Source organism: Rhea americana, unplaced genomic scaffold (assembly GCF_003343005.1).
Source record: "Rhea americana isolate MKP2758 unplaced genomic scaffold, rheAme1 scaffold_118, whole genome shotgun sequence".
Taxonomy (NCBI): Eukaryota; Metazoa; Chordata; class Aves; order Rheiformes; family Rheidae; genus Rhea; species Rhea americana.
The window spans coordinates 45,373-63,465 of record NW_028185239.1 but is presented as its reverse complement, the minus strand read 5'-3'; the positions used below and the strand labels follow the sequence as shown (position 1 = coordinate 63,465).

The 18,093-nt window shown below is 40.5% G+C and overlaps 1 protein-coding gene across 2 annotated transcripts in view; it reads right to left on the bottom strand.

Moving 5' to 3' along the window:
• Nucleotides 1-18,093, bottom strand: part of GUCA1C (guanylate cyclase activator 1C) — a 35,880-nt gene that overhangs the window by 8,474 nt on the left and 9,313 nt on the right. The window contains exon 1 of one of the 2 annotated variants that reach the window (XM_085318873.1): nt 13,791-13,985. The exons of the other annotated variant lie outside the window; for it this stretch is intronic. Coding sequence (XP_085174999.1) covers nt 13,791-13,985 — 195 coding nt within the window. Of the gene's footprint in view, nt 1-13,790; nt 13,986-18,093 lie in introns of those variants that run through there. 2 annotated transcript variants of the gene reach the window in all.

Here is an 18,093-nt window from a genome sequence, read left to right as displayed (position 1 = left end):
GATTTACCCATCTGCTGCTCTATAACCTTTCACAAGACAAGTCTGTAGATAGGTCCTTGTGTGTCTCCAGACTCTGTAAAACTTCACGCTGGACAGTGGACAAAGTTATCTACTGCCCATTAGGAAGTCAGTCAGTTACAAGCAAAGGGCTGCCATAAAAAGTAATAAGCAGAGCTGATCACCAGTGACAGAAGATAAAAAGAATTCACTTGCAGTGTTTTACGCAGTTATTCCAAAAGGCTAGTTTGCAATATGGTTGTTAAATGCAGTTTATGGTGGTGAAACTTGCTTATCTGACAGCTTAGRACACAGGACAGATTTGTGTAATTTACGATGCAGTTTGTGTTTATTTAGGCTCATTTTCCATGCCTGTATGGAGTTCGCCTCTCCCTTCCTCAGCTGCAGCCCGTTATGGTGGAATCCCACAAGAGTCCCAAAGGAAAATGAGTGTGCTTTTCCTCCACCCATACAACTGGGAAAAGGTTACAAGACACGTTCTCTAGGTATAATGAAAAAGAGAAAGGAAATCTCCTAAAACAGTCCTCAGGGGCTGCTGTTTAGGGAGGCAAAGCTGGTTGCTTTTCTGCATCTGCTGAGATTGGCAGCCTTTCTGGCAAACAGCAGTGCAATCAGAAGGTTTCGTGATGCAAGGAACTGGCCCTGAGAATAACCAGAAATTATTCAAAACTCCTTTCACATGTCCCTAAGGGCCAAACACATAATTTTGGCCCTCCTTGACCTCTCTGGACTTACAGCTTAGCTTAGTTGATTTAATTAAAAGATTTTGTGGTTTTTGGTCTCTAATAGCTTGATTAGATAGACTAGAAGCACAAGGACATATCAGCTTACATTACAGTTGTGTACAGCTGTGTTTCCTTTGATACTTTCTATTTGTAACTTGTTTTTATTTTGTTTTTTACTGACAAAAGTGTATTTTAAGTCCCTGGAAACTGACAGTTTGATTAACAAGACAAATGTAAAAGAAGACTCCAGAACTGGATGGAGAACTTGCTGATTATATAAAACTAATTGCCAGGGACTTGATGGCACTCACAGGCCTTAATAGTCCTGACCAGCCTCACTGGGGGCCTGCATCCACACCCTGTCATGGGCCCAGGAGCCCATTTAAGCTCAGGATGAGGTCCTCAGTCCTTGTCTGAGCTATGTTCAAGATGACCTTGTCTCAGTCCTCTCTCTGGYGTGTCTCCTGGATAGACCTCAGGTCTGTGCTCTAGCTAACGTGTCTCCTGGATGGACCCCTCAGACATCTGCTAGGGCTTTGCTCTAGCYCTGTCTCCTGGGTAGACTTCGGACTCCTGTTGTAGTCTTGTTTTTGRCTCCCTCTCTGGCCCCATCTCCTTTTGCTCCTGAAGAAAAGACAAGCTCTTCCATCTCTGCCCTTTTTGGAGCCAGCACAACACTTGGTATCTGCTGTGCTTGGCATTGCTAATGCTACTCTCATCATGGTTGTAGAAACATGTACACATCTAGGAAGAAGAGCTAACAGGCCTACTGTTACCTTTAACTCTTGCTGGACTAAAAGTGAGACTGTAGACTGTGTAGCTGCAGAAGGAAAGCAAACCCAAGGAAAAGAAATAGTACACCCCTAAAACACTCTTCACCATGCCATTCTTAAACAAGCTATTTTCGTGGAGGGGGATGTGCTTTTGCAGGTTTTTGCACTGAAATTTATCACAGACGTCGCTGTACATGGCAGCAATGCAGAACTCTGACTCCAGACAGACCCTTACATTGAGGTGAAAAGCTTTGGAAGTGGTACATTTGAACTTTCTAAGCTAACTACAGGCATAAAGTTGTGTCAGGTGTGCATTGTACATTTGTGAGTTCTTAATCTCACAGATTACACTGAGCAGAATTTGTCCCTTTTTCTTTTAGCACATCATGACCTGTAAGCATTGGACTGAATTCAGAACAGGTTTCAATGTAGGCAAAAGAGGTGGTCAGTGGTCTCACTCTTCTATCAACCCTCACTTCTGCTAGCAAAAGCTCCTAAAATTGTGAGACATTTCCCACTGCTCAGCTCTCAATCAGTCAAAAGAAATTCAGTAACAYTAGGACTGGAGAAAGAAATATTAAAGCTGAAGGCTTGAGAGTCTGAGTTCACCTTTCTCATATTTGATGGGCTAAATTGAGCTGGAACTGTGAAAGTCTGCTTTGAAAGGAAGAGATTAAAGTGGAGAGCTTGCAACTAAACTGGTTTTAAACAACATGGGCCAAAAAGACTCTATTCACTTCCGCCTAGGTTGAGCCTAGGTTGAGCTAACCAGAATGGTACACCTCAGTGAAAAGAAYGGTGGTGAAGTTTGAGGATTTATCTTCTGAAAACTAAATTATYTGAAGCATCTCTACATGATTGTATGTAACTAGTCAGAAAACCAGCCTACAAAGAAGTAGATTGCCAAGTGCCATCTGCTTTTGTGTCRGATACATGGAGATGTCCGTGCAGCTGGGCAAGGGCAAAGCAGTACATATAAAGGAGACTGCACATTAGTTATTGGATCTCCTGAGAACAGGGTAATTTAATTTTATCCTTTTATGAGATGTTACTGCTTCGGAGTATCAGGTTATATGCAATTGCTGGAGGCTGCTCCTGTTATGTAGTGAGGACAGAGATCTGTAGCCCGTGAAGGAAAAGCAGGTGAAGGAGCTRTAGTATTATGCAATAGTGATTAATACGCCAGTCTTGGAAGCATAAGAAGGACATTATCCTTTGGTACCTAGAATAGTATTGMTAATCTTTATGGGTCCTTAGAAAACTCTTTTCAACTTCAAACTATTCGAATACAGATTAAAAAAAAAAAAAAAGATTGAAAAGCTGTGAATGCACAACTGACCTCAAAAAGTGCTGTAAGTCAAGGCTCAGCCAGAACGATCAGAGCGCTGCTTTGTAGCTGCRCAGCTCTGACCTGAATACAACTTCGTAGCAGTGTCAATGCAGCATCACTGAGATAGCCGTGATAGAGCCAGCCATCTACTGCAAAGTGCAACAGCTATGCGTATGGACAGGGCCAATTTCTTAAACYAGTTCAAAATTGGATTTTGGGCCAATTCAAAACCTTAAGAGTGGTGAACTCGTGGTCTTACTAGGAGTACYGTGGACTTTTATTGAGGGTCTATGCAAAAAAAGCAGTGTCTGTGTTTTACATTTGCTCCTGAAATGTCTCTAAACTGCACAGAACTCAACCTGGCACCAGGAGAATAAATAGCTCAGCAAACCTTACCAGGATTAACGAGTATGCAAATATAGACAGTCTAGGTATTTCAGACCTAAGGCTTGGAACATTAAGTCATCTTCTCTCCTCGCCCCTAGGCTTTTAAAATACGACTTAAGCCTTATAAAGCAGAAGGAAGAGGTTATAATGTTGGCTCAAGTCAAATAGCAGATTACAGCAGCTCACAAGAACTGTGTGCAATTTATAGCTGATCCTACAAGCTTCTGTCTTTCTATCCAGCCCCCACTTTGAATATCACTGCTTTCTCCACCTGGGCAAACCAACGGAGGATGCATTTTACTCCATCTCATCTTCCTGCATTTCTCTGCTTTCTATTTACTTCTGAAGACTTTTAGCTTTTCCACAGAGGCTGTATCCACATTCATGAACACAGAGCTATGTGTGACTCTCTCACTTTGACACATCCCTCAAATCTGATATTAGAGTTGTGGACTTTAAGGAGAACTCCAGAACCTGTGCAGTCTGTKGTCATGTGGAATGCCAGTGCCCTACCTAACCAAAGCTGGCATTTATATTGGGAGGGGACAGAGGTTAACAGCTCATTTTCACCACCACCGCCTTGCCATCACTCACCATTTTCTTYCAAGATTACTGGAAAAGAAGGCAGACAAAATATTGGGCTGGAAGCTGTGCCTAGCCTGCTGCATGGCATAGTAGTGCCCAAGACCACTGTAGAGAAGGCAAACATCTCTCAAGGACCCTGTTGCCTGCCATCATCTCCTGCATGGCAAAGTTTTTTTTTTTTGGTGTTTGTTTTTTTTTTTTTTTTTTTTTTGTTTTTTCAGTCTTTAGTTAGGAGCCTTTCCCTGTGCTTTTTGGAGCCTCTTTCTCCTTTAAAACAAAGCAGTTGGTAAGAGAAAGAAAACTAAAAACTGTAGCCATGACCACATAGCCTTATATTTTTTCAGCAAGACTTTTTGTGCTGAATATTCAAGCAGATTTTTCTTGCCTGACAAACCTAAGAAGGAATCAAGATAAGGCTATAGAAGAACTGCTTTAAAGAGAAACATGTCCTCTAGTGGCAAAGATGGTCTATTTGGGTGATTGTCCTAGGTGTTCTTAGCTTGTGTGTTATAAATCAGTGTCTCAAGGGATGTATACAAGAATCCTCCCAAAAGTTAAACACATTTGCTATCATTCCTTCAACTACTCTATATTAGCTTTTCACTAGATCGTCTCAGATAAAGGACTGCAAGAAGTGAAGATATTTGTACACTCATTTCTTTACCTAGTAGACACTGACATCTTTATTTCCATAAAAAACAGAAGGTGATAGATCATGTCTTGTCACAGGAAAGCAGTTACAAATTTAGCGTCACTACATAACTTTGTGACTAAATTAGTTAAAACAGATGTTCAATTTCTGTTGCATTTCTATGCAATTCTTTTCATTTCCCAAGTTTGGTTCATTTTCTGTTATCACCAGCARATGTATTATTCACAATTGCATACTTTTGGACATATCAAAGTAACACTTGAGTGATAAAAGAGGAACAGAAGAAAATATAAGGCAGGTGTGGCCTTTAACTGCTCTCTGAATGAGTATAGCAATAAATAAAAAAAATTCTCAAGGTGATAGGTGCATTTTTTAAAAATACATAAATTTTCAGTAAATAAACAGATTCCTTAGCTGTTTCCAACTAAAATTACTTTCTTCTTTAGCTATATTACGATTTAGCAAAAAATAATATTTAAAATTAATTATGCTTAATTGTACAGTGTTAATSTTCATTGCCTGTTCACACAATGTGACGAAATTACAGCATTAGCTGGTAGTTGTAGTCATGTACTCCAAGCATTTTTAAAGTTCAGTGAAAGCTGCAGAGTACATACTGGTTTTTACTTAAATGAAATTTTCAAAGAAAAAATCCTCTACCCTGTGCTGAAAAAATGTCATTGCTTCGATTTGATGTGTAAGATTGGTCACTGAGTAAGTGCAAGGGAAACACGATGCCTTGGTGAGTGTGCGCTCAGCAGCACAATATACCCACTGCCCGGGGCAGCCATCGCCCATCATGCCCGTGCTGTGCACAGACCCTAAGGCAGCCTCTCCTCCATGGGACAGGGGCATGCCTTGGGGCACCCCAGCAGTGATGATTTTATGATAAGGTTAAAATAGGTTTTTAGCTGGTAATGACACAGTGTGATAGTGCAAGTTAGTACTATCACAGTGGCAAGCCCTCTGCCATACCGTTAGAAAACAAAAGACTGAAATTGCACCTGCCATTGTGGGAAAGTCTTTGCAAAGTAWTAGATTCCTACAGCCTTTCTGGAATGAATACATAAAATTGGATTAAAAAAAGAAGTAGAACAAAGACATTTTTTAAAACATTCTATACATTAGTAGAGTAGTGTTTCATGGAACGAGATTAAATATTCATAGAACAAAAGTTATTTTCTGTTACTTCTATGGAATATTTTTATAAAGGTACAGTACATTTAAAAGGCACTTAAACACACTGCCAAAAATAATATAGCTATACCATAATTTACCATCTTTCTTATTTACAGCAATCAGGCTGGTTACTTTATATTTGAGATAATTTTATGCAACATTACTCCAGATTAAGGAGAAGCAAATGGTCTGGTTTTGTTGCATTTGTTGGATTGTGTCCAAAAGTAATGGGGAAAGGACATGTACATATACATGACAATTAAAAAAACCCACAGTGTTTCAAAAAATAAGTGCTTGTGAATTCTGGCAGAAGTGTTATTTCTGGCTRAGAGATATCTCTATTCTTATTTTCACCTAGCTCTCAGTTTAGAAGCTGTTTAATTTTCTGACAAACACGCTTTTATTGCTGGCTCTGCAATGGTACGACTGTCAGAAGAAGAAAAGGATGTGTTATGAATACTTCCCTGTGTATAGACTTAATGAGGGCTGACGGTGAGAGTGAAAAGGGCTTCAAAACCAGGAAGACAAGAGTGATACTTCTCTGGGCAAGGTGATAGCATGTGCTCTCTGTGTGTCCTGGGTCAACACAAGTAACTGAAGAAGTGCAGAAGGAATAGCATAAAACCTAGCGTGTCTTGCCAACTGCAGTACATGGCTCTTGGTGCCATAGCCTGGTTTCTAGTGTACATGCTGCTGCTGCAATCTCGCTGCTTTGCTTAAGCTCACTGGCTAGAGTAAGCTAGGAGAAGCATACTTGCCCAGAGAGTCATTCCAGCCTGAAGACATCCTSAAAATTATACATGCAACTGGGCTTACCTTTGCCCAACTGTTTGAAGACTTACTTAGGATACAAAAAAGGAAAGTTGTTTGGAAAAGCCTGGAAAGATATTCCTGGAATTATCATCCTCTCTCTTTCTACTTGCTTTGGCCAACTGTTACCTRTTGCACCCGGTGCTAACAGTGCCAAAGCTGGTAATACCACCAAAGGTGTAAAGGAGGGGCCAACAGCTCTGGCAGTTTCTCAGGCAGCCTGCCAGTTCATATCACAGCAGCTAATCCCAGTCCTGAGCACATGTCAGTGCAAGATGATCTGAGAAAGAAAGTGCCAACAGGAGAGCAAAAAGAGTTTCCAGAGAAAGAGAGACAGCAAAGATGCCCTGAACCATTCTAACTCACCCCATAGGAGGAGGAAACCCTTAATTTTTAGGTCCTAGGTAGTGTTTGAAGTATTGCTCACTAGCAGTCAATTTATTTGCTCTGAAGTGCTTACTATGCCTTCATTAGAACATGGAAGGCTGCCATCATGGGGCCATGCCATGAGCCATGCCAGTCTTGAACAAAATAATGTCTTGAGTAGAATTTTTAGCAAAAATTTAGAACTGTGGGCTCATGTCAGTGGAAATAATATTCTTCCATTTCTTGCAACTCATCAGTTGAGAGAAAAAGAAGAACATCTATGAACAATATTGAATCATTTTTGTGAGTATTTGTATGTTTTGGGGGTGGAATATGAGGCACAACCACTGATTTTATAGAAAATTTCATGGTGAAATGATGAGTATGTCCTACTACTACAATACCCTCAAAGAGATACACAGCTAAATCCTTTTCATGTTGTTACAGCAAGAGAGGATAACATCTATTTGCAGTCAGACCACAGAATCAGGTGATAAGTCTTCCTGAAAATCAAAACTATAAAGACCCAGAAGCACAGTGGGGGAGAAAGAGGGATAAGGAGAAAAGGGAATAGTGATCTGCTTTCCAACACTTCACCTGTCAGCATCATGTAAAGTACAAGGCGTGAAGGGAAACTACTCTTCAGAAGAACAAAAAGACGTAATTTGAAGTTTAGATTACATTCCTACACAGTTATTTCTCCACACAGTTAACTTCTATTTAAGTAGCCCGTTTTTGCTTACTTTATTCTACATCCAGCAGCCTGTTTGAGCTTTCATCCTAAGATTTCTAAATGGATTGTTTTTAAAACTATTTTTATAGTCTAATCTGCAATGCTAGTTTATCACAGAGCTACTTTAAATACTAAAAGAAAAACTACAAGCTAGAAAGATGACCAAAGACTGACATCAATTAGATGATGTTCCTCATCTGCAGATTTCTTAAACATTTGCTGCAGAGTGTCCATTTTTCTGCATCTACCAACTTGCTCTACTCAAGAAGTGTAGTGAMAAATACTGTTCTCCACTGAGACTAGCCAGTGCTTTATAAAGACCTAGCAGAAAATCCCTTGGACTTGCATAATTTTCCTCCAGTGCTACATACCAAAATCCTATTAATCTTCTTTACTTTTCACAGTTTATCCAACCTTTTAAAATCCAATTTTCTTACAAAGTGACAGATACTTATTCCTTTGGCTAATTTCAAAAATTAATGCCAAAATAAGCAATAAGAGAGCTACCGTGGCAGCATCACATTTTCAGTACATTGTTTCACATATTAAATAGCTGTGAATTTTGTTTTTCTTAGGTCACAAGAACCCAATCAATCAATCTTTGCATTATTMAGTCATTACATTTAGCAGTGGCAAGCCTAACTGCAACCTCCTGAAGGTGGATGATAATACACTGATTAAATGACCGAAGTCTTTCAGATGACTTTCAATGTCACAATACATCTCAGTAACGGAAAGCACCAGATTTAGTTAGTTTTAAGAAGATTTCAGCATATATTTTCTAGCTACAATAAACAGAAATAAACTGTTAGAGTGTCATGATCTAGGTTTTTGATTTTTTAGAATAAAAGTGTGAATTAGTAGCAATGTTAGCTGTAGGATTTTTCTTCCTTAGTTCTATTTAAGAACAGCTAACTCTACCAAGGTATTTTTGGTATACTAGGCATTCTTTTTCTAGAAATGCTCTCCCTTTTAGCACTGGTGTAACCTCACTCTTGAATGATATAAAAATCTGCCAGAAATACATATTATATATTTGCATAGAAGAACAAATATACATCATCATATTTGCTAAGCACTTAATTATTTTAGGTAAACATAACTTTTTCATCTCTGAAATTCTTCTGCAAGCTGCATGAACAAGGGCTGCATGGCAGTAATATGGACTGAGATGCAGAAGGAATAAAAAAGCGGAGGAGGTCAGTGTACTTTTATTTGCTGAACTGTTGTATTTGGTTGGAGTGTTCTCACTGTTGTGTTACAAATAGCTGAAGAGTGGAGAAGACTGAAATCACTTTCCCCTAAAACAATCTAATAAAAGGAATCTCTTAAAAATGATCTCTACTGCACTTGTATTTTAATGAGAGCATTATTTTTGAAGACTTTCCATGGAAAGCTGTGACAAAAGATAAACCCACCATTTCTTAGGTTGCCATTCCCCTTGTATAAATAATGCTTGCTAGTATTAATGTAGGAGTTGTGAGTAAAATGGTTGCTTAAATGCTAACTCCCGCACTCCTAGTGATAACTCAGGAAAAGTTTACTGTGCACTTACAGTTCTGAATGTTCAGCATTTTTCTTTTTCAGTGGAGCTAACAATGATGAACAACTTTCAAACTCAATAGCACAATTACTTATTTATTTATTTACTTATTAGCAAAACTTTCCACAGAGATCAAGGAAGGGATGAAAAGCTTTGACTTAGCACCTTTGTTTAACTTTTCTTTGTTTAAGAAATTTGGAAAACATACTGCATACTTCATGCCTTTGACTTGCCTTTGGAAGATGCAGTCTGCACAAACACACACACACACACAAGCAATGATTAGCTTTTTTGAGGTACTTTCCTGAGAAGAAAGCTTTTCTAAAAGAGAATTAGGACATAGGACATAGGAGTCCATAAAGGAGAATTAGGACGTATCACCACACCCCAAGAGAAGCGGGTACTGACTGGAAACAGCTTTCATCCATTGAACAGGTGCCCCCGTTTGAGTTGGGCCTTAGCACCCATGCAGCGCAGTGATTTACCATACCCAAACATGCGAGATGACTGAGGCCCTGAAGCCAGGTGGCCAGGGTGGCGCTGCCCTTGCAGCACAGTGAGTTAAGGCAATGCTCTGAGCTGACCTGGTTTGGCTGCTGCCGAGACCAGAGGAATCGTGAGTATCTCTTCATGACCCTGAGTCGTGCTGTGGGGATGTTCCCCTCCATGTCATATGCCTGCTGAGCAGAGCCGTTTCCACCAGCTGAGCTACTTTATTATCTCCAACCTGAAGAAATCCAGGCACCTCTAAAGGTTGGCTTGCAGTTGGAATTCCTGTTGGTACTTGGATGGATGACTTGAGTGTAACAAGCTTTGCTGAGGYTTTCAGTCAGTCACAAATGGGGAAATCCTGCCGCACTGCCACAATCCTTTTTCACCACTGCCGGATTACTGACAGTATTTTTTTTTTTTTGTGGAAGTTTATTTAATCCTTTTTAAAGGTAAAGGAAAGATATCTGTAACAGACCTCAAATGGAAGCAAAAGGTTAACAAGGAGGTGAAATGCAATCCACTATTGTAGGTTTTTCTATATAAGTCCCATTAGCTTCTGGTGAGGTTAAGAATCCTCACTTTACCTGGGAGAGATTTTCAAACTAGCTGTTTTTAAAAAATAGAGGAAAAAGCCTATGTACCTTTTAAGAGTGTCTTATCATCTTACTCTATGATAGACTGCCTCTGAGCATCAGTGGCCTTGATTTAACTCAGGAAGCATTAAGCTTCTATAATTAGTATTGTAGATTAACCTGAGGCCTAACATTTTAACACAGCTTTCTGAGCAGATGTCTGTTCATGAGAAAACAGAAGCCTACGTGAGAACAAAATATGCTGAGAGCAGAGGGCCTGATTAAATAACTTAAGTTTTCCAAAATTAATTTCTTTAGATTTAGATCAACTGTCAACCATTCCTCTTGCTTTTAAGTGACAGCAATAGAAGTTATAAAAAAATTAAACTGAAAAAAAACCATGCTCTTAAACCCTGATATTGTCTACCCACGAATACATATGTCTATAAAACAGTCAGCTGGGGGAAGGATAGGAGAAGGTTCAAGTTGCCAGCCATCAAGCCAAACAAGATTTCCGTATAAAAGGTACCATTAAGAAAAAGAAAAATATCGAAAAGTTTTAGAGATTCCACTGCTCACTGTGCTRATGACCCCTTATTTAGAAAGTAGCAACCAGAGAAGAGCAAAAAAGCAAAAGAAATCAAACTTTGGCCTACAAATCTGTGAAATATCTGTAACACAGAGGGAAACTGAATGTAAGCAAGAGCCCAGATGACCAAATTATTTCCAAATTCACGTGGGTTATACAGGCAATCATGTACTTCCATTAACTTTTGTGGCTTGCAGATGAAAAGTTATCATCTATTTAACAAGGCAGAGTGCCTGCGTGTTCTGCACAGTGTCACGGAAGGCTGACGACCCCGTACTTGCACAATCGTAACTGCTATTAAGATCACACAGTGTGATACTCCCAGTCAGCCATCTGCTGACCACTCTTCATGTATGTACTTAGCTACAAGTACTTAACTAATAGCACTTCTCAAGACTAGAGCCTGTATTTCAGCCAAAATCCCCAGAGAGAAGAAAAAGCTGTAGAAAGGGTACTGGTCAAAAAGTAAATGTACAGAAAGAGGAGATCCCCTTATTTTACTTCATCGGTAACACAGCATTTGTTTCTCCTGCCCTGAGAGGCTAGTCTATAGCCACTTTATTCCCAGCTTCTCATATAAAAGGCATTAGAAACATGTACTTGAAAAGTGTTTGATTGGTGTCTGTTTTTTCTAAAAGTGTGCCTTAAAAAATAGGGATTATTAAATAATAATAATAAAAAAAAAGGAATAAAGGAAAAGCAATATAATTAAACTTACAAAAACAGAGTACTGTTAACAATGTTAGAAAAAGAAACAAAATAATCAAGGCTGTATGGTAAAAGAAATGCAATCATTATACTTAATAGAAACTCAAACACAACAAATCTGTAAATCTCTACAAAAAACTGGCGCCAATTCAGGATGCAAATCGTGTATCTTAAAGTGTTCTTTTCCATTTTTATTTTGGGTAAAAATCTATGCTGGCCTAAAAATGTACCAGGTTTGGTTCTGTTTGCCTGATGTCTTTCCCTAGCTTAGTTGATCCTCTCAGTATCTGACATAACCTTTGCAAATGCTTAGAGACTTAGAGACCAGCATACATTTCTGAACTTGGGTGCCTCTTCTTTTCTTTATTTTTTTGTTTTTGTTTTTGTTTTTGTTTTTTTTACTAGGAAGCTAATCTACAAACTATGACTTTGCTTAAGTTCTGCCTATGACCATAGCTGAATTTTCCATTCTGCTGCAGGAAGCTCGATGTTTCCAAGATCTACCTGCTGTAACCACAGCTCAGCTCCAAGTTACACAGATACAGAGCACCGAAACTTTCAGCAGACCTAGGTGAGAAATACCTAGGTCCCAGAAAGAGTATATGTTGGGATTGGAAGAGGGGCTATGTTAAGGCCCTCCAAAAGATGTTCAAGGATCACAGTCTCTGCTTAATGGCCAAGTATTTGATAGTTTGCAAAAGACCTTGGCAGTGGAGGTGACTGGCCCCATCCCTGTTTGGAGGATGGCGAGGTGCTGTTGTGGGACATAGGCAGCCCTTGCTGGTGGAGTGATGGCCATCCCAAAGTCCGCAGCTTGCAATAACCCAGCTGGGTAGAAAAGCAATTTTTCTATGACACTGAATTCCTGACCATTAGCCCATTTTCCCACCTTTCACCCTTGACTGATCTTGGCTCATCTGAGGAAGATAGGGGTAAAAGCAACGACAAAGAGCTAGCAAGAGTGCTCTCAGTAAAAAAGAGGAGTTTGGTCTTACAGATGAAGCAGCTGAGCTCTGTCAGGATGGCAATCCCTCCTGAAAAGCCAGTGTCCTGCAGCTGGCCATCCCACTGCAGCTCCTTCTGCTATCTGTCCCTCTGTGATTAAAGTGGACGTATTTCTTAACTATCTACATGCACCTGCCCTCTCATATTAATTCTTATGGAAAAAGTTACTTTGTTATCCACCAACTCAACAGCTTCATCTATGTGACTGATGACAGTCTGCAGAGCCGGGTATTAAACAGTCAGCGACACAACTTGGAAATGCTAGAGAGAGAAGTGACTATTGGCAAAATGGCCATTTTGTTTAAGTGCACCTGGCTGCTGCCTCACTGGCTAAAAGTGAGCAAATGCTCTTTCTGAACCTGCCTTTATTCCTCTCTCYCCACTTTTAGATTAACTCAGAAGCTGCAAGGCTGACAAGTGTGTGGAGGACATGCTGGTAGCCAGTGTCCAGGGGCACGCTGGTGTTGCAGTAAAAGGAGGGCTCAACTTGCCTGGCTCTAGGACCTAAAATTTTAAGGCAATGCTCAAAAGAGACCTAGAAAACACCTCACTTGCCTGCCAGTCTGTCAGTCCTTTGATCCTCTGACATCTTTCCCCTCTTCCTCCAGAACCCCATGGTCTGAAGTCACCCAATGAAAGGTGCCACACACAAGGAGCATACGGCTACAGCTTCAGCCTTTATACAAATGCAGAAAATACCTTGTCTGTTTGGGAGCCAGCTACAGCATGGACAGCTGACTGCAATCACAAGCAGCTACTGCAGGAGCAGGGAGACTAAATTAGAAATGTAGCCCAGAGAAGCTGCTTTACCTCTTCATTCAGTAATCTCGATGGTCTTGTAATTTGGGCACTGGGTGTTATCTCTGCATCCTAATTACACTTCCTCTGTGCCACAGATTGAGTAAAGCACTTTGGGCAAATCTGTTTCTCTGTGCTGCGCTTCCTCATCGGTTGAGTGGAGGCCGTATTTCCCTCTCTATCTAATGTTCCCGTGAAAACTTACTCATTAATTTTGTACTTGAGCATACCAATATTTTGATTCGCCCACATACAATGGAGATAAGCAAAGGATAGAAGAATAAACAGTGAACTGCAATTTGCATCTCATTTGACAAAAGTAGCTTCTTTAAATGAAGCTACTTCTAAGAGTCCTACTCAAAGCACTCAAAGTCCAGCCCCACATCTTTACCTCTAGTGCACTGTAATTGCAAATCTCTCCCCAGCAGCAGTTTGGTGAGCAGAGCCCAAAGAAGAGCCTGCAGGCTGCAACTCGCAAACAAAATCACAGTATGAGATTAAAGAAATAAAGAAAAGAAGGTTTACCTGGTTCAGATCAAAGATATCAAACACTCGTTTAATGTATAAATCTCCCTGTGGATCCAGCCCTTGCAGACCCAGAAGTTTCTTGAATTCGTGCAGACTAAGTTGCCCGGATGGGCATTCTCTCATAAATTTGCTGTAATAATGGTGCATCTCTGGGGCAGGGCCATCACCTGGTAATGATTCATTGGCACCCATATTATTACACAGCAAATGTCTCTTTTTTTTTTCCTGGGTTTGTATCTCTCAGGTTCAGAGGCTTGCTCACGACCAGAATTCAGACAAATACCGCGCTTAAATGACTACGATAAACCTCTTACAACGTAAGCTTCTATTTTCGTTCTGTGACTATTTGTACCTGTGTGAGATTACCTTTAATGCCTGGTTTTAAACCAGCTGGGGTTTTGTAACATGGCTAAGGTACAAGTAAACTGAGCCATGTTGAAATTATAATTCATGAAAATCCGATCTTTCCTACTGACTATGAACACGCATGTTGAAAAAGTTAAAAATAGATCCTCAGACTTATTGACTTTAAACTATTTGCAAACCATTAGCAACACATAAAAGTCTAATCCTGGATTGGCTGTAAATAATTTTTATGATTTATGCTATAAATAAGGATGGAAAAAGGCAAGAGTTTAAACAAACATGCCTGTTTTCTTCCTCTATAAGGTCAGGGAAGGAGAAAAAACACTTTGGCACTGATTAGCTGCTATACAGGGAGGTGAACGGCTCAGGAGCATTACTATAGCAAAGGCAAATCTGGTGCTAAAAATACCAGTGTAAAAATCATAGGATGTGAGAGATGGAGGGAGAAGACAGTCCCACCCACTTATCCTTTTCACTTACAATCATATGATGGAATTAAAGAGCACAGTCCTGTGAGGTGCTGAGCACCTCATGAAAAACAGCAGCCTCCCTCAGGCCCAACTTAAGCCAGAGAGCAATGAATATTGTATGGGATCAGGACAGTTTTTACCGAGGACTCCACATGCTGAAAATGGGTTATGCTACAGCTCTCTCCATGAGGACGTCATTAAGTTTCAAAACATGTACTTCCTAATGAGACATATGCAGAAGAAAGTTTGAATGCACCTCAAGTAACTGTGAACTTTTGAAGATCTCACAGGAAGACATGGACATTGTCATAGGTTCAGCCAAACCTGGTTGAGTAGGTAGAGCACATAGAGCAAACTGGGTGGCTTCTAAGGTGCTGTCCTTCCCCAAGGGACCATTTCTGAGCTCTAGGGCAGCTGCCTGATCCCAGGGACTGCGTTTCTGCAGTGTCTGTGAGCACAGGGGAGATGTCTGGGCTGGGAGCACTCTGCTCTGCTGCCATGGCTGGGAGGGCAGGAGAGTCCTTATGTGGCTCAGACCATTTATGAGAGCTGAGGGAGCCTCCGAGCTGAGGTGAAAAGGGAGTGGGAGAACACAACAGCGTCCCTGCCATGCTGTGAAATGCTCTTCTCTGCAGAGTGGGGAGTGCCTGCACTCAAGTCCACTGCTCTTCTGCAGGTGACTATCAGCTGGGGTAGCATGAGGGGTGCAGGAAAACCAAGTATGGGTAAGGGAGCTGAAGGAAAATAGCAGACAAGCCTCTTGTGTGTGTAGAGTCTGACCAAGTCCCTCATTTCTTTTTCAGCTGTCATGCCCAGGTCCCTAAGTAATGAGAAATCATTGTGCCAGACAACAGAGAATGTGACTTAAGCAGGCTACACACCTTTCCTAATATGATTAGGCAAAAACTGTCCATCACTAACTCACCCAATGCTCATCACCCTTCCTCTTGGAAGGACGTCTTAGGAGAAATCTGTTCCACTCAAACAACAAGAGAGCTCTTGCATCTCTTCACTTTATGCAAACATTGTTCCCAGGATCCCAGTGAGGCATAGGAACTTGGGATTTGGTCACATAGTGAAGATCCCTTTCCCGCACCCCGGNAAAAAAAAAAAAAAGAAAAAAGAAAAAAGAAAAAAGAAAAAGAAAAAAAGAAAACCCACGCAGCAGCTACCAGCTTCCAAATAACAAGTCTTGGGGAAATGTACCCTTAGCAGCTGAGGCACATTAGATGGACTGCTACACTGGCTTCAAAATGAGGTTTTAGAAATGAAATTGTGTTCATATATTTCACTAGTCAAACTTTGTCAAATATTGTACAGTATGGTAGAAAACTTRCATGAAAATGTAACTTTAAGATCATTCCAGCTTTAATTTAATACTTATTCTCAGGATCCCTTTAGTTTAACGTAACAATAACTAAAATACCTGTAAAAGACAGCAAAAATGCCCAGGGAAAAAAATGACTTGATTTATGGTTTAGTCTAAAAGCATCCTGCACCTAGTGAGAAACTGGAGCTGTATGTAAGAGCTCGTATTACACCTGACAAAAAAAAATCCCACAAAGCAAAAAACAGGAGGTGAATTTTATGGAGCATCAAAAGGCTAAAATTGATAACTTGATGCATGGTTTGACTGCTGTTAATAAACCCACACAGAGAAAGCAGGTGTTACAAGAATAGTAATTCTACACAAATCTCCTGTTCCAGAAGCCAATGGCAATGGCCTATTTCTGMTTTCATAAAACAACTCATAACCATGTGGAGCTGAACTGAAGAAATCAATATAGCAAAGGCATCTTGAAGAAAACTCAAACGAAGGATATAGAGACCAGTTTGTGTAAAGGAAGCACGGTGCAGCACCTGCAAATAAGCTATCCATACCAAACTAGTCTGATGCTAAAAGATGAAGATAAAATGACAGCATCTACTGAGATTTACATTAGCCATACTAAGAAGCTGCAGTAGCTCTCTGGAGTCTGAAAAATATTCTGGGAATTAAGCAGTAATTTCAAACGGGAAACAGTTAAACTGCATATTTGCGCTGAAGATGACCTCCCTATAATACAAAAGATTGTTGGTTCAAGGATAGACTACTGCAAAACTGTGGGAAGATGACACATAGAAAATGCACACTGTGAGTAAAGCAAAACTATCTCTGCAGGGAAACACAAGAAAAAATCAGATTAATTAATACTGATCGGAAAATGATGTAAAATCTCATCAGTTTTGGAAGGGACGATGTAATCTGAACTTCTTTCCAAGTAAGAAAAGGTAGTCTTMTAACAGCATTGGAAAATAGAAGTTGCTATTTTTGGTATCTTCACAGCAGGATGCTCAGAGAATACCTTGATATCAGCAATGGCAGATAAGTAAAAAAGAGAATATTCTCATTCTCTTGGGTATTATGACAGCAGTGGTAACTCAGTTGTAAACAGCAGATACTGAGTCCCTGTCTTATAAAACAGGGAGATCACACATCTTTGACCATGACAGATTCAGCTGAATGCCACCTATTTGAGAAAAAGAGACAACTGCTAGAGCTTGAAGTGATGAATGCTGAGTTTTAAATGCATTCAAATAAAAAAAGTTACCTAAAGCACCTTAAGATGATTCTCCTCTAAAAGCTGTCACTTCTCTAATTCACTTTTTGTCTTTTCCTCTTGATTTTTGAATCCATTCTAGCTGACTCCATCCCCACTGCCTCTTTCCTTCCTTGGCAGTTTCTACCTACCATTTGCTTTGAAAAGTGCCGTTTCTCTTTCTTGTATGACTCAGCCCATGCTTCTGGACTTTACCCTTGTCTCAGCCATCTTCCAATGCCTTCCCTTCCTCAACCCTGCTGCTATCAGATGTTATGTCCTGCTGATGCTGAGTGCATCTGCAGCTGCTGGCAAGGCACCTGCCACGGCCAGCTTCAGGGGCAGAGGGGAGTTGCCTCGACAGGACGTGCTACCAGCTCCCAATGTGCTTATGGCTACGCCTTGTCTCCCACCAGCTTCAGCTCTCAGCTGAACATAACTTCCCAGCTCAAACCAGAGCTAGGTGAGGTGTTTGAGAGACCACCTTGGCTAACCAACTGAAAAAGAGTCATCTGACAGCAAACAAAATTGCGAAAAGGGGAGGTTATCCTCCTCAGAGAGATGGACTGGCCTCCTCAGACAGGGAGCACAACCAAGCTAGCTAGTCTTTCCTCCTCCCATATCTTCATTGGAATGGAGGCTTGCTTTTCAGGATCAATTCCCTCTCCTCTATAAACCAAAAGCAAATCAGAATAAACTCTGAGGACGGTTCTAGAAGGGTACAATCTCAATCTCCCTGCCTAAGAAGAGAGGACCCACCAATTTCCTCCTAACACAAACATGGTGAAGAGGAAAAGAGAGCTCATAACTACTTTCTGTGGCATTTTAGCCATGGCATATTCAGCAAAGCATGCAGAAATACATGTACAATCACTTGATTATTCT